General features: G+C 46.4%; 1 protein-coding gene across 1 annotated transcript in view; it reads left to right on the plus strand.

Annotated features, from left to right (window-relative positions):
- LOC112061846 (zinc finger protein 530-like) overlaps nt 1–12,327 on the plus strand; it is a 28,962-nt gene extending 16,635 nt beyond the window's left edge. The window contains exons 4-6 of the mRNA XM_024116953.3: nt 2,284–2,293; nt 5,474–6,385; nt 11,118–12,327. Of these exons, the coding sequence (XP_023972721.2) occupies nt 2,284–2,293; nt 5,474–6,144 (681 nt within the window). The 3' untranslated portion in view covers nt 6,145–6,385; nt 11,118–12,327. The remainder of the gene's footprint in view (nt 1–2,283; nt 2,294–5,473; nt 6,386–11,117) is intronic.
- Nucleotides 12,328–12,611: the final 284 nt, after the last annotated feature.

Consider the following 12,611-nt stretch of genomic DNA (forward strand, 5'->3'; position numbering starts at 1 on the left):
TATGTGCCACATCTTCTTTATCCATTCATTTGTCAATGGACACTTAGGTTGCTTCCATGTCCTGGCTATTGTAAATAGAGCTGCAATGAACATTGTGGTACATGATTCTTTTTGAATTATGGTTTTCTCAGGGTATATGCCCAGTATGTATCTGTAGACTTTGGGAGCACCTACAATATTACTTTTACCATCTGGGAACATGCTTCATGGGGTCTGAAATAGTATTTCTGAAAACTTTTAGTGATTACTTGCCGACAACACTCCCCATAAGTCTCCCTACAGCCACTCTAAGAAGTAACGAAAGCCTCTCCTCCAGCCTAGTTAGATCCCTCGCAGTGCCTCTGGTTTGTGGAGGTGGGACCACCAGCTGGAGCCATAGCTAGACCTCTGAGAACTACATTTCCTAGAGGACTGTGCGCCGAGAGGCAGCGTGTCTAAGCCAATGAAAACCCAGGGTAAAGACGTTCCTGCGCATGCGCGTCTCATCGGGGCGGGACTTCCGGCCTCCTTCTTGTGGCGGCCATTTTAATTGCTCTGAATTTGTTCTAGTTCCGGAGCGCTCCGTGGGGCCTGAGATGACTGAATTAAGGAGGTCCGAGTGGAGGTGTCCCCGTTGCACAGAGGCGAGTCTGAGGTTCGGCGACACCTCCCTGTGTGTCCCGCGTCAGACCCTGGATAGGGCCGGCCGTGGCTGGGTCCCCTCTGTTCTCCCGCCGCAACCGGCCCAGCTCCGCCCACAGAGTCCGATGGCGGTGGCGGCGCTAAGGGACCCGCCTCAGGTAAACGCTCGTCCTCCGGGCCCTAACCGCCCTCACCCCAGCAAACACTAAATCCCCTGGCCACGTGCCCGCAGCTCAGGCCGCGGTGTCCAGGACGGTGAGGCGGTCGTGGATGGGCTTTGTTTCTGACAGTGTGATGGCGCGTGGGAGAGGGTGACAGGCGGAGGGACCGGTAGGTGCAAAGGCTTGGAGGTGGGACTGAGGCGGGAGGATTCGGGAAACCTGGAACTGTCTTGTATTTGCATGGAGCGGAGAGTGTGAAGTGGAGTCACACCTGCACTGTCAAGCTGAGGGTTTTGTACCTCCGTTCTGAGGACCCTGGCAGCCATGGTGCGTTGTGAAGAGAAGAGGGATATAGTCTGATTTAGTGTATTAAAAGCTTTCCAAGAGCTACTCTGAGGGAGAACAGGTTGGAATGGGGGTGATGAGGGTAGTGAGGCACAGGGAGGTTGAGTCCTTGTCCAACATAGAACTGGGAAGAGGCAGCACTGAGGTCTGAAGCAGAGAGTTTAGTCTTTTAGCCCAAGGTCATCTGGCCTCCAGGGCTGGCGAGGGGTACAGGGAGTTTTGAGCCCCTTGGAATACACCTTTATGGCTTGCTTCTGCCCACAGGTCTCCATGGCTGAGGAAGCACTTATGGAACCTACACAGGGAAGTGGAGGGTGTCCCAGGCCCTCACTGGTTTGGATCTCACTCATATGAACTTGAGATTGTGGTGTTGTGGGACTCTTCACCTGCCATTCTCCCAGCCCTTGGGTTTGGGGACCTGGGAGAAATCCTCTAGACGCATTCTAGTCCGGGCCAAGGGTTTCATGGAAGAGTTGCTTTCTGGTTATCTGTGAAAACTGGTGTAGAAGATTATCCCAGAAACAGGTACCAGCATGTTCAAATGTTTGGTAGTGTGTCCACAAACTGGGAACAGGGCACAGCAGGTGTCCTTTCTTTTAGCAACAGAGAGCAAGGGGACAGGAGTCAGTCTTGTAATGTGTCTGTCTGAGAAGTTGGGCATCTATTGTGGAGGTAATGGGAGATTTGGATCAGAGGAAGGAGATGATATTACTTAGGTCTAAACAGGCTCCATCTGGTTACAGAGTGGAAAACAGACTTTGGGAGGAGGAAGGATGACCAGGGAGGAAGGTACTGCAGAAGTCCTGGTGCATGTTCATGGACCAGAGTAGTGGCTGTGGAGTTGGAAGAAGTGGTTGGATTCTGGATCCATTATTTAAGAAGGGCTGCCCAGATTTTCTGATTTTGAGGGTGGGAGAGAGAACGGTAAGAGTCAGTGATGGCACTAAAGTTTTGGTCTTAGCAGCTGAAAGACTGGAAGCTTCATTAACTGAGATGAGATAATCAGTAGTAAGAGTGATTTTCATTGGGGATATCAGGAATTTTGTTTTCGGCTGTGTTAAAATTATGAGATTTTTCAGAAAACAAATGAGTAGTGGCATCAGGTGGGCAGCTGGACACAGAGGTCTGGAAATCTGGGGTGTGGTTCAGGATGGAGACATCTGAAAGTGGTGGCTAGTGTCTGCACCAGTGTGGAACTATAGATTGTATTTAGAAGGTGGAATTCAGGCCATGGCAATAATGTTACTAGCAGGTCAGAAAGAAGTGTATGAGTTCCGAGAATTGATCTATTGCTTGGGCACCTGGTTGGGGGTTAGGGACATCATAAACACAGATGTGGGAGAGAAATAGCTGTGAAGGCAGTATGTGTGGGGCCGGAGGTGTTGGCAGGTGTCCAAGACTTCCAAAGGAAGAGTAGACAAACAGATGCAGAGGCAGAGAACTAACAGAGATAAGATGCATTTGCTAGAATTTTGTGGTGAGCTTTGGTGGGATGTTTCAGTAGATAATGTAGATAACATAATGGGCAAATGTGGTCATCTGTGAGAATCACTATGCCTAGTGTGGGTACCATTGTGGCTGGGATTTTAATGAGGGTTAGGTGGAGAGAGGAGGATTGTGGCTTCTGAGGGAATGAGTACAGCCTAGAAGTAGGAGAGGGTTATGGGTATCTGAAATACACATGTGGTTCTGTATGACTAACGTTGAAGCTAGAATTAGAAACAGGCAGAAAGGCCTTCAAGTGGGGTTGGGATCCATCAGAGGTCTTGGGTAGAACTGGATTCTGTTTGAATTTGCCAGGTTCTGTGGGGTGAGTCCAAGAAGATGACTATAGTGTGGGACAGGGAGTTGGCAGTTTGTTGCCACAAATCAGGACTCTAAAGCCAGATCCGTCAACCCAGAAAGCTCATCCTCACAGTAGCTGTGAGGATGCAACCGTGGGGTCTAGAGATGTGAGGGAGGTACATGTGGAGAGAGGGAGCATGAATTGATGGCCCCTGGGCCCTGGTACAGGGGACTTAAGGGTGATGGGTGACTCCACATTTTGTTGTGAGGCATGATATGGAAGACCCCTTGGAAATTGCCTGGCAAGGGTGATGGGTGACTCCACATTTTATTGTGAGACATGATATGGAAGACCCCCTGGAAATTGTCTGGCAGGAAGAGATGGAGCCCTGCAGTTCTGTCCCTGAGCATCTCTCTGATGGCATCTCTCTGCCTACCTGTCTGTAGTTGCTGAGGGCTGGGCACAGTGATTAATGGAACCATGAGGAGAGAGCAGTACCAGTGGCATCAGGTTCTGGTATCTCATCTGAAGTGGGGAGCCTGGAAGAAACTTGGGCATGGGCTGGATGTGTGCAGGATGGATTGTGCGTCCTCAGGAGAGAGGACCAGTGGTTTTATCTGTCCCCATTATGACAGGGCAGTGTGACTTTGGAGGACGTGGCTGTGTACTTCTCCTGGGAGGAATGGAGTCTCCTTGATGAGGCTCAAAGACACCTGTACCATGATGTGATGCTGGAGATCTTTACACTTATATCCTCACTGGGTAAGGCCTGCACACCCACACCTATGACCTGGGCTAGACTTTGCCTTTCTGCTTTCCTTAGGGGCTGCTCTGTCCTTCCTGCATCCAAACCACGGGGACTAGTTCCTTTCCTAGTTCCTTTGGAAAGTGCTGCTGTTGCTAGGGCTGGGTTGTTTACACTGTCCTTTTCTCTCCTTGGAGACCTAATACCTGCTGCTCCGAAGTCTAGTAGGAAGCCAAATGGGTCCCATCTTGCTTGCCTCCTCCCTAGTTGGGTGACTTTCCAGATCCATGGTTCCTAGGTTTTGCTCCCTTCTTCTGGCAGTTCTTTCATGCCTGCCTGTGCCAAGAATTGCACATCACTGGGCATGGGCACTACTTAGGTGCACCATGAGCTGTGTTTGTGATACCCTCATCTGAGGTTCTTTTTGTAACGTTTAGTTTTGTGTGCTCTGTTATGTGATGTTTCTTTGGGCTGGAACTGGCCACTTGCCTGTCCTGCCTGTCCCTTAGGACTTGAATTTTCTAAGTCCCATGTAGTTAATATGGGTTGCAGGGGAGAGTCCTGGGTGCTTCATAGAATGGCCCACTGTGGCACGATGGGCTAGAGGGGGCCTGGCAAGGACATGACATCAGGGCTGTGTTCACATCATACCAGGAACCTGTGCAAACTAGTGTTTTGGTGCCACTGCTGGGTGCCACACCTCATTTCCATCTCTTCTTCCCCGTTCTTTATACTTGGCCAGCTTGTCACTTTAACTCTGACTTCTGGCCCCTGGCTATACCCAACTTTCCTGCCTCCACCTATTACCTTTTCTTCTCTACTGCTGCCTCTGCAGTGTTCTCCAGTGTTGGCTCACATGTAACAGGTGGTGTGCACATATCCTTGATAGTCCTTGAACACCAGTTAGTCATTTGAAAATGGATTTTTCTATCCCTGGACAAAAATTTCTGTACAACACTCACATGTTAGCAGCAGCTAAAGCACTGCTCAAGGTGTGAGGAGTGAGTTGAAAACTGCCTGCCTTTCCTCACTGTGCTGCATCACATTCTTAACATTTTTTCATCTTGTGAGGCTTCCCTACTTCTGTAACCTTTTAGAGTCCCAGTACTGCAAAACAGCCTCTTCCTCGTCCTTACTCCAACTCCATCATCCTGAAAACCACCTCATGTATTCATTCTTTGGTGTATCAAACACATATTTGTGATGTGGCTGCCACCAGTCCCCAAAGTGAAGTCCCCACGTACATCACTAGCATTTTTCTGTTTTCAGGTTGTTTGTGTGGCATAGAGAATGACAAGGCTCCTTCAGGACAGAGTGTTTCTCAGGAAAGAATGCCACAAATCAGGACTCTAAAGCCAGATCCGTCAACCCAGAAAGCTCATCTCTGTGAGATGTGTGTTCCTGTCATGAAGGACGTTTTGTACCTGGCTGAGCATCAAGGAATGTATACTGGGCAGAAATCGTGTACATATGTAGCATGTGGGGAACAATTCTGTTTCCGGGCGAATCTTCACCAGCACCAGAAGGAGCACAGTGGGGAAAAACCGTGCAGCAAGGGTATGAACAGGACCTCCTTTGTGAAGAGCTACGGAATCTATTTGTCAGGGAAGCCTTTTACCTGTGGGGAGGGTGGAAAGGACACTGTGGGCCTTTTCCAGTACCAGGCCACTCCCAAAGCGGTACTGAGTGTACACAGCAGTACTGGCTGTGAGCAGGCCTTTCAGTGTGGAAAAAGTCCTTACAAGTGTGGTGAATGTGGGAAAGCCTTCTGCCGCAAACGTACACTTGTTCAGCACCAAAGAATTCACTCTGGAGGACTGTATGAGTGCAGTGAATGTGGGAAAACCTTCACTTACAAGCACACATTTCTTCGGCACAAGACGCTTCATACTGGAGAAAGGCCTTTTGAATGCAGTGAATGTGGGAAGGCCTTCAGTTTCAAATATAAACTTGTTCAGCACCAACGTATTCACACTGGAGAAAGGCCTTATGAGTGTGCCGAATGTGGGAAAGCTTTTGGGTGCAGATCCAAACTTGTTCGGCACCAGAGAATTCACACTGGATCAAGGCCTTATGAGTGTACTGAATGTGGCAGATTCTTTAGACAAAGTTCCAGCCTTGTTCAGCACCAGAGAATTCACACAGGAGCAAGGCCTTATGAATGTGGTGAATGTGAGAAATCTTTTAGCCAAAGCTCCAGCCTCATTCAGCACCGCAGAATTCACACTGGAGAAAGGCCATGTGAATGCAGTGAATGTGGGAAATCCTTTAGCCAAAGCTCCAGCCTCATTCAACACCGAAGAGTTCATACAGGAGCAAGGCCTTATGAGTGCAGGGAATGTGGGAAATCCTTTAGCCAAAGCTTCAGCCTCATTCTACATCAGAGAATTCACACTGGAGAAAGACCTTATGAATGCGGTGAATGTGGAAAGTCTTTTAGCCAAAACTACAGCCTCATTCAGCACCATAAACTTCACACTAGATAAAGGCCTCAAGAGTACAGCCAACATGAGAAAGCCTTCAGTTGACAGTCTGCTCTGATTCAACACCAAAATCTCACAACTCAGATCTAAGTTTTAGGAATTCAGCTAATGTGGAAAAAATACCTTCTGCATGAGGAAATCTACATAAGATAATGCCTTAGACCTTCAGGGAATGTGCTTTCTCTCTGCTCATTGTGATAACACTAGAGAGCCTCTATGAGGAGCCATCTGCCATGAGTTCCAGGTATGTGAGAAATTTTCAGGAGCAGCATTTCATATTTTACCTGCTCAGGAATCTTGCCATGATTAAGTCACTGCCAGGTTCTGTGGCAGAAGTCAACTTGCCTCTGCCATCTGGCAGGTCCTCATAGTGTGCATCAGTCACCACAGCATGCTCAGAGAAGACACATGTTTGTTCTGTCTCTCCCATTCTCTAGAGGAAATCATAGTCCAAGCCCCTAGGGAGTTCCCATTCCGTTCTCTCTAACTAGTTATGGCATGGACCTGACCCAGTTTGGCCCAAAGGACCCAGTCTGGGAACTGCTGGTGGCTTGTAAAGTTTTCCTTCTTCATGGTGTTGTTGGTCTTAAGGGTGGTACTTTTGAAGCATTTTCTGTCCTCCAAGTCGCCAACCTGGGAACGATCTGCTGCATGTTGCTCTGATTTGTACAATAATAAAAATCTTATTGTTTAAGTCACCTTTAATCTTAACAGTTTTATTCACTATGTGGGGTAGTTGAAAACAGAATTTGAAAAAAAAAATAGAATTTGGCTTTGCTAGTTTGAACAGGTGGACAGGTGTCATGAGGGTCTCAGGGAACAGTATGGTGTAAGAAAGTCTGTCTTACTGCATTTTTTTTCTAAGCTGTATTCCTATCTGTGGTAAAATAAAAAAGTAAATATTTGATGTTTGTCCCCAGTTCCTGGCAGAGATCTTCTAAAACCCTTGGAATTTCCTGAGTAATAAGAGTGTTTTTTTGTGTGATAATGAAATGACTCAAGGTGGAGGCCTGTAAATATCTTTAGCATGGGGGCTGGTCACCAGATATTAGAGGGTTAGAACTTTTAAGCCCCACCACTGACATCTGGGGGAGGGGAAGGAGCTGGAGATTGAGTTCAATCACAATGGCCAGTGATTTAGTCAACTGTGCCTATGTAATGACACCTTAGTAAAAAATGCCTAAACAGTAGTAGGGTTTGGGGAGTTTCCATGTTGGTAAACTCATCCAACCAGGAAGGGGGATATACCCTGATTCCACTGGGTTAGAGGCTCCTGTGCTTGGGGTTCTGGACCTCACTTCTTTATCTGGCTGTTGACTTGTGTCCTTCATAATAAACTGTAATTGTAAGTATAGCATTTTCCTGAGTTCTATAAGTCATTCTAGCAAATTATCAAACCAGACTTGTAGTCGACTTGGCAGAAGTGGGGCTAGCCTTGGGACCCATTTTGTGGCTGGAAGTCTCATGAGACTGAGTCCTTAACGGGTGGGGTCTGCACTAACTCCAAGTAGTTAGTGTCAGAATTGAATTGAATTGTAGGATACCCAGTTGGTGTTGGAGAATTGGAGAATTGGTGTTGGAATAGCATATTTGGTGTCAGAAAAAGCCATACAATGTACAAGGCCTTCTGGGAAAGACTGCTGGCATCTGTGGTCCTAATAAGTACCTTGGATGCCAGGTTTTTTTTGTAGGCCCAAAGACCACCCTCAAGAGAGTACAGCTGTTACAAACTACAATACTTTTGGAACTGCAGTATCTAGGATGTGATAATTATTCCCAGGTATAGTGAGAGAAATGAGTAGCACTTAAATTATGCAGCATGACGTTATTGAAGCCTGATAATCTAAAGTAAATTCGGAAAATACAAAGTGCTGATTAATCTTTCTTTGGCTCTGAAATTATTGTGAGATTCTTAAATATTAAAACCAGTTTTAAAAATCTTCATATCAATATTTACCATTAAACTTGGAGTTAAATTTTAGGATCGTCTCTGCATGGAATTTTTATTAAGACCATTGATGGTGACTTCCTCCTTGCACAATTTCCACCTACACTTTTATCAGCCCAGAGAACCTTTGCTGCAGTCTCCATGTTCCATTTGCTCAGCCACCATCTCTTACAAAGAGCCTCACTATAGGCATACCTCAGATGTTGTGGGTTCGGTTCCAGACCACTGCAAAAAAGCAAATATTTCAGTAAAGGAAGTCACATGAATTTTTTGGTCTCCCAGTGCTTATAAAAGTTATGTTTATATTGTAGTCTATTAAGTGTGCAATAGCATGATGTCTGAAAAAACAATGGACATACTTTATTTAAAAGGTACTTTAGTCCTAAAGAAAAAATGCTAACCATCACCTGAGCCTTCAGTGAGTCATATTTTTTTGCAATAGTAACATCAGAGACCACTGATAAAGATCATAACAAATATAATAATGATGAAAATGTTTGAATTGTTGCAAGAATTACCAAAATGTGACACAGCCATAAAGTGAGCAAATGCTGTTGGGAAAAAACAGCACAAATAGACTTGCTTGTTGCAGAGTTGCGACAAACCTTCAATCTGTAAAAAAAAAAACTCGGTATCTGCAAAGCACAATAAAATGAGGTATGCCTATAAGTTCCCTTTTGTTTGAAGGGAACACATATTGCAGAGCTGAACTGTAGTTCTAAGATTTTTTTTAATCTTAAGTTTTTGTTTTTTAATATTTATTTTTTAATTAATTAATTAATTAATTTTGGCTGTGCCAGGTCCCAGTTGTGGCACGCAGGATCTTAGTTGCAGTATGCGGACCTCTTAGTTGCAGCATGCATTCAGGGTCTAGTTCCTTGACCAGGGATTGAACCTAAGCCCATTGCATTGGGAGCACAGAGTCTTACCCACTGGACCACCAGGGAAGTCCCTATTTTTGTTTTTTTACCCTAAATCTGCACTCTTTTTTTTTTTTTTTTTTTGCGGTACATGGGCTTCTCACTGTTGTGGACTCTCCCGTTGCGGAGCACAGGCTCCGGATGCGCAGGCCCAGCGGCCGTGGCTCACGGGCAGCCGCTCCGCGGCATGTGGGATCCTCCCGGACCAGGGCACGAACCCGTGTCCCCTGCATCGGCAGGCGGACTCTCAACCACTGCGCCACCAGGGAAGCCCAATCTGCACTCTCTGATCTGACATCCAGAATGCTATGGGCTTCTTAAAATCTTATTTTTGCTTTGTACACTCACCCCACTTGAATTCTTATTATGAACTCAGTAGCATCTTCATGGTGTGTCATAGGCCGTTTGTAGTGGAACACATAATTCCTATTTATAGTTCTAATGGGAACTGTCCTTACAGCACAACCACTAGATCCCAACAGTTAGGGAAGTGTACTTGCACCCTACCCCAATAACCCTTGGCCCAGGTGCACATGCCAGCCACTTACAGCAGGGAGCATAAGGTGCAGATACAGGGGAAGGCCAGATCCATCATCAGGTTCACAAACACATTCTCTGCTCTTCAGAGCTACATAATTCCTGAGCTCAACAATCACTGCTCTAACATTCCATTGCTCCTGTTGGCTAAAAAGACTCCATATTTTGATTACTTATTAGCCTTACTAACTGCCACCACCTGCAAACTTCACATCACTTAGTTGGGGAATGTCCAGATAACCTAGGACCTCTTCTAGCCTGAATTGTCCTACTAATTAGTCCTACTAATTATATATGTTTAGTCCATCTGCTTCAAGAGCTGTCATTACTGATCTCTTATTTAAAAGATTCCAAATCCTGGTCAAGGACTTTACCTGAATGCTCCAGTTGTCCCCTATTCCAGCAGCACCTTCCCAACTTCTGCTACTTGCCTGTCCAGCTTGGTGTTCCTAGCTTAATATATTCAGCGAAAACCTCAAGAATCTCAAAACTATTTGTTACTTTATATAAAGTTCCCCAGGATTACTTCTATCTATATTAACATTCTGCTGCATTTATACAGAGAAAAGAAAATCATTATTTGATTTTATTTGACAATACCCTCTCCCTCCCAAATCTAAAATAAATATGGGCTCCCTTATGTTGAGAAGGTAGTGATGCCTCCCCTCAATTTAGGGTCAATCCCTCCATTAATGCCAGCTAAGAATGATTTTCCCATGACTTAGCTTCTGAGGGGTTTTATTCTTGGTTTTGTAAATGTATTGATGATAAACCACCCACATCATTGATCTTCAGTCTTTTAATCTGTTTTACAAATAGCATCAATAAAATTTGTGTACTTCATAAAATAGCTACCCTTCACTCTATGATCTAGTACATTTTCTACCATTTCTCTTCCTCATGCTTTATGGCTAAACTTTTATGAGCATTTTCTCTCTCTTTTTGTTTCTATTACCTCAACTCCTATGTAGTTCTCTAATCGTTCTAATGAGAGTTGTTTTTTTTGTATGTGTGTGGTACGTGGGCCTCTCACTGTTGTGGCCTCTCCCATTTCGGAGCACAGGCTCTGGACGCACAGGCTCAGCGGCCATGGCTCACGGGCCCAGCCGCTCCACAGCATGTGGGATCTTCCTGGACCGGGGCACGAACCCATGTCCCCTGCGTAGGCAGGCGGATTCTCAACCACTGTGCCACCAGGGAAGCCCTAATGAGAGTTTTTATCTTCACAACTCCATCATCATTAATGAATTTAAGATTTTCCTTAAAGTTCCTTTCAGGAGCTTTTGACACCATTTTTTTTTTCTTTGTATTCTTAATATACTGGATTTTTTTTTAAATTTAATTTAATTAAAAAAAAATTTTTTTTTTTTTGGCTTGCTGTGCAGCTTGCAGAATATCAGTTCCCCGACCAGGGATTGAACCTGGGCCACAGCATGAAAGCCTGGAAGGAATCCTAGTTACTGGACCACCAGGGAACCCCCTGGCTTTGTTTTTTTTTAAAGGCATTCTCTTAATATTGTGATAAACAGGAGCTCAATCAGCAGTTATTTCTCTCTTTACAACCTATACAGAGACAGGAGAAGATGGCAGAAGAGTAGGACGCGGAGATCACCTTCCTCCCGACAGATACATCAGAAATACATCTACACGTGGAACTGCTCCTATAGAACACCCACTGAATGCTGGCAGGAGACCTCAGACCTCCCAAAAGGCAAGAAATTCCCCACGTACCTGGGTAGGGCAAAAGAAAAAACAGAGACAAAAGAATAGGGACAGGATCTGCACCAGTGGGAGGGAGCTGTGAAGGAGGAAAGGTTTCCACACACTAGAAGCCCCTTCACGGACGGAGATTGGGTGGCGGAGGGGGTAAGCTTCAGAGCCACAGAGGAGAGCGCAGCAACAGGGGCGTGGAGGGCAAAGCAGAGAGATTCCCGCACAGAGGATCAGTGCCGACCAGCACTCACCAGCCCAAGAGGCTTGTCTGCTCACCCGCTGGGACGGGCGGGGGCTGGGAGCTGAGGCTCCGGCTTCAGAGCTTAGATCCCAGAGAGAGGACGGGTTGGTGGAGTGAACACAGCCTGCGCCACGGCCAGCCGGGAGGAAGTCCCGGCAAAGTCTGGAGCTGCCGAAGAGACAAGAGACTTTTTCTTGCCTCTTTGTTTCCTGGTGCACAAGGAGAGGGGATTAAGAGCACTGCTTAAAGGAGCTCGAGGGGCTTCCCTGGTGGCGCAGTGGTTGAGAGTCCACCTGCTGACGCAGGGGATACGGGTTCGTGCCCTGGTCCGAGGAGATCCCACATGCCGCAGAGCGGCTGGGCCCGTGAGCCATGGCCACTGAGCCTGCGCGTCCGGAGCCTGCGCTCCACAACGGGAGAGGCCACAGTAATGAGAGGCCCGCATACCAAAAAAAAAAAAAAAAAAAGGAGCTTGAGACGGGCGCGAGCTGCGGCTATCAGCATGGACCCCAGAGACGGGCATGAGACGCTAAGGCTGCTGCTGCAGCCACCAAGAAGCCTGTGTGCAAGCACAGGTCACTATCCACACCTCCCCTCCCCGGAGCCTGTGCAGCCCGCCACTGCCAGGGTCCCATGATCCAGGGACAACTTCCCCGGGAGAACACACGGTGCACCTCAGGCTGGTGCAACATCCCACTGGCCTCTGCTGCCGCAGGCTCATCCTGCACTCTGTACCCCTCCCTCCCCCTGGCCTGAGTGAGCCAGAGCCCCCGAATCAGTGGCTCCTTTAACCCCGTCCTGTCTGAGCGAAGAACAGACGCCCTCAGGTGACCTACACGATCCCAAATTGAAGAGGTGGATTTAGGGAGCAAGATAGATTATTTTTTTCCCTTTTCCTCTTTTTGTGAGTGTGTATGTGTATGCTTCTGTTTGAGATTTTGTCTGTATAGCTTTGCTTTCACCATTTGTCCTAGGGTTCTGTCCATCCATGGTTTTTTTTGTTTGTTTTTGTTTTTTATTTTTTTAAATTTTTTTCTTAATAATTATTTTTTATTTTAATAACTTTATTTTATCTTAATTTATTTAATCCTCTGTCTTTCTTTCTTTCTTT

The sequence above is a fragment of the Physeter macrocephalus genome, chromosome 17 (genome assembly GCF_002837175.3).
Source record: "Physeter macrocephalus isolate SW-GA chromosome 17, ASM283717v5, whole genome shotgun sequence".
Taxonomy (NCBI): Eukaryota; Metazoa; Chordata; class Mammalia; order Artiodactyla; family Physeteridae; genus Physeter; species Physeter macrocephalus.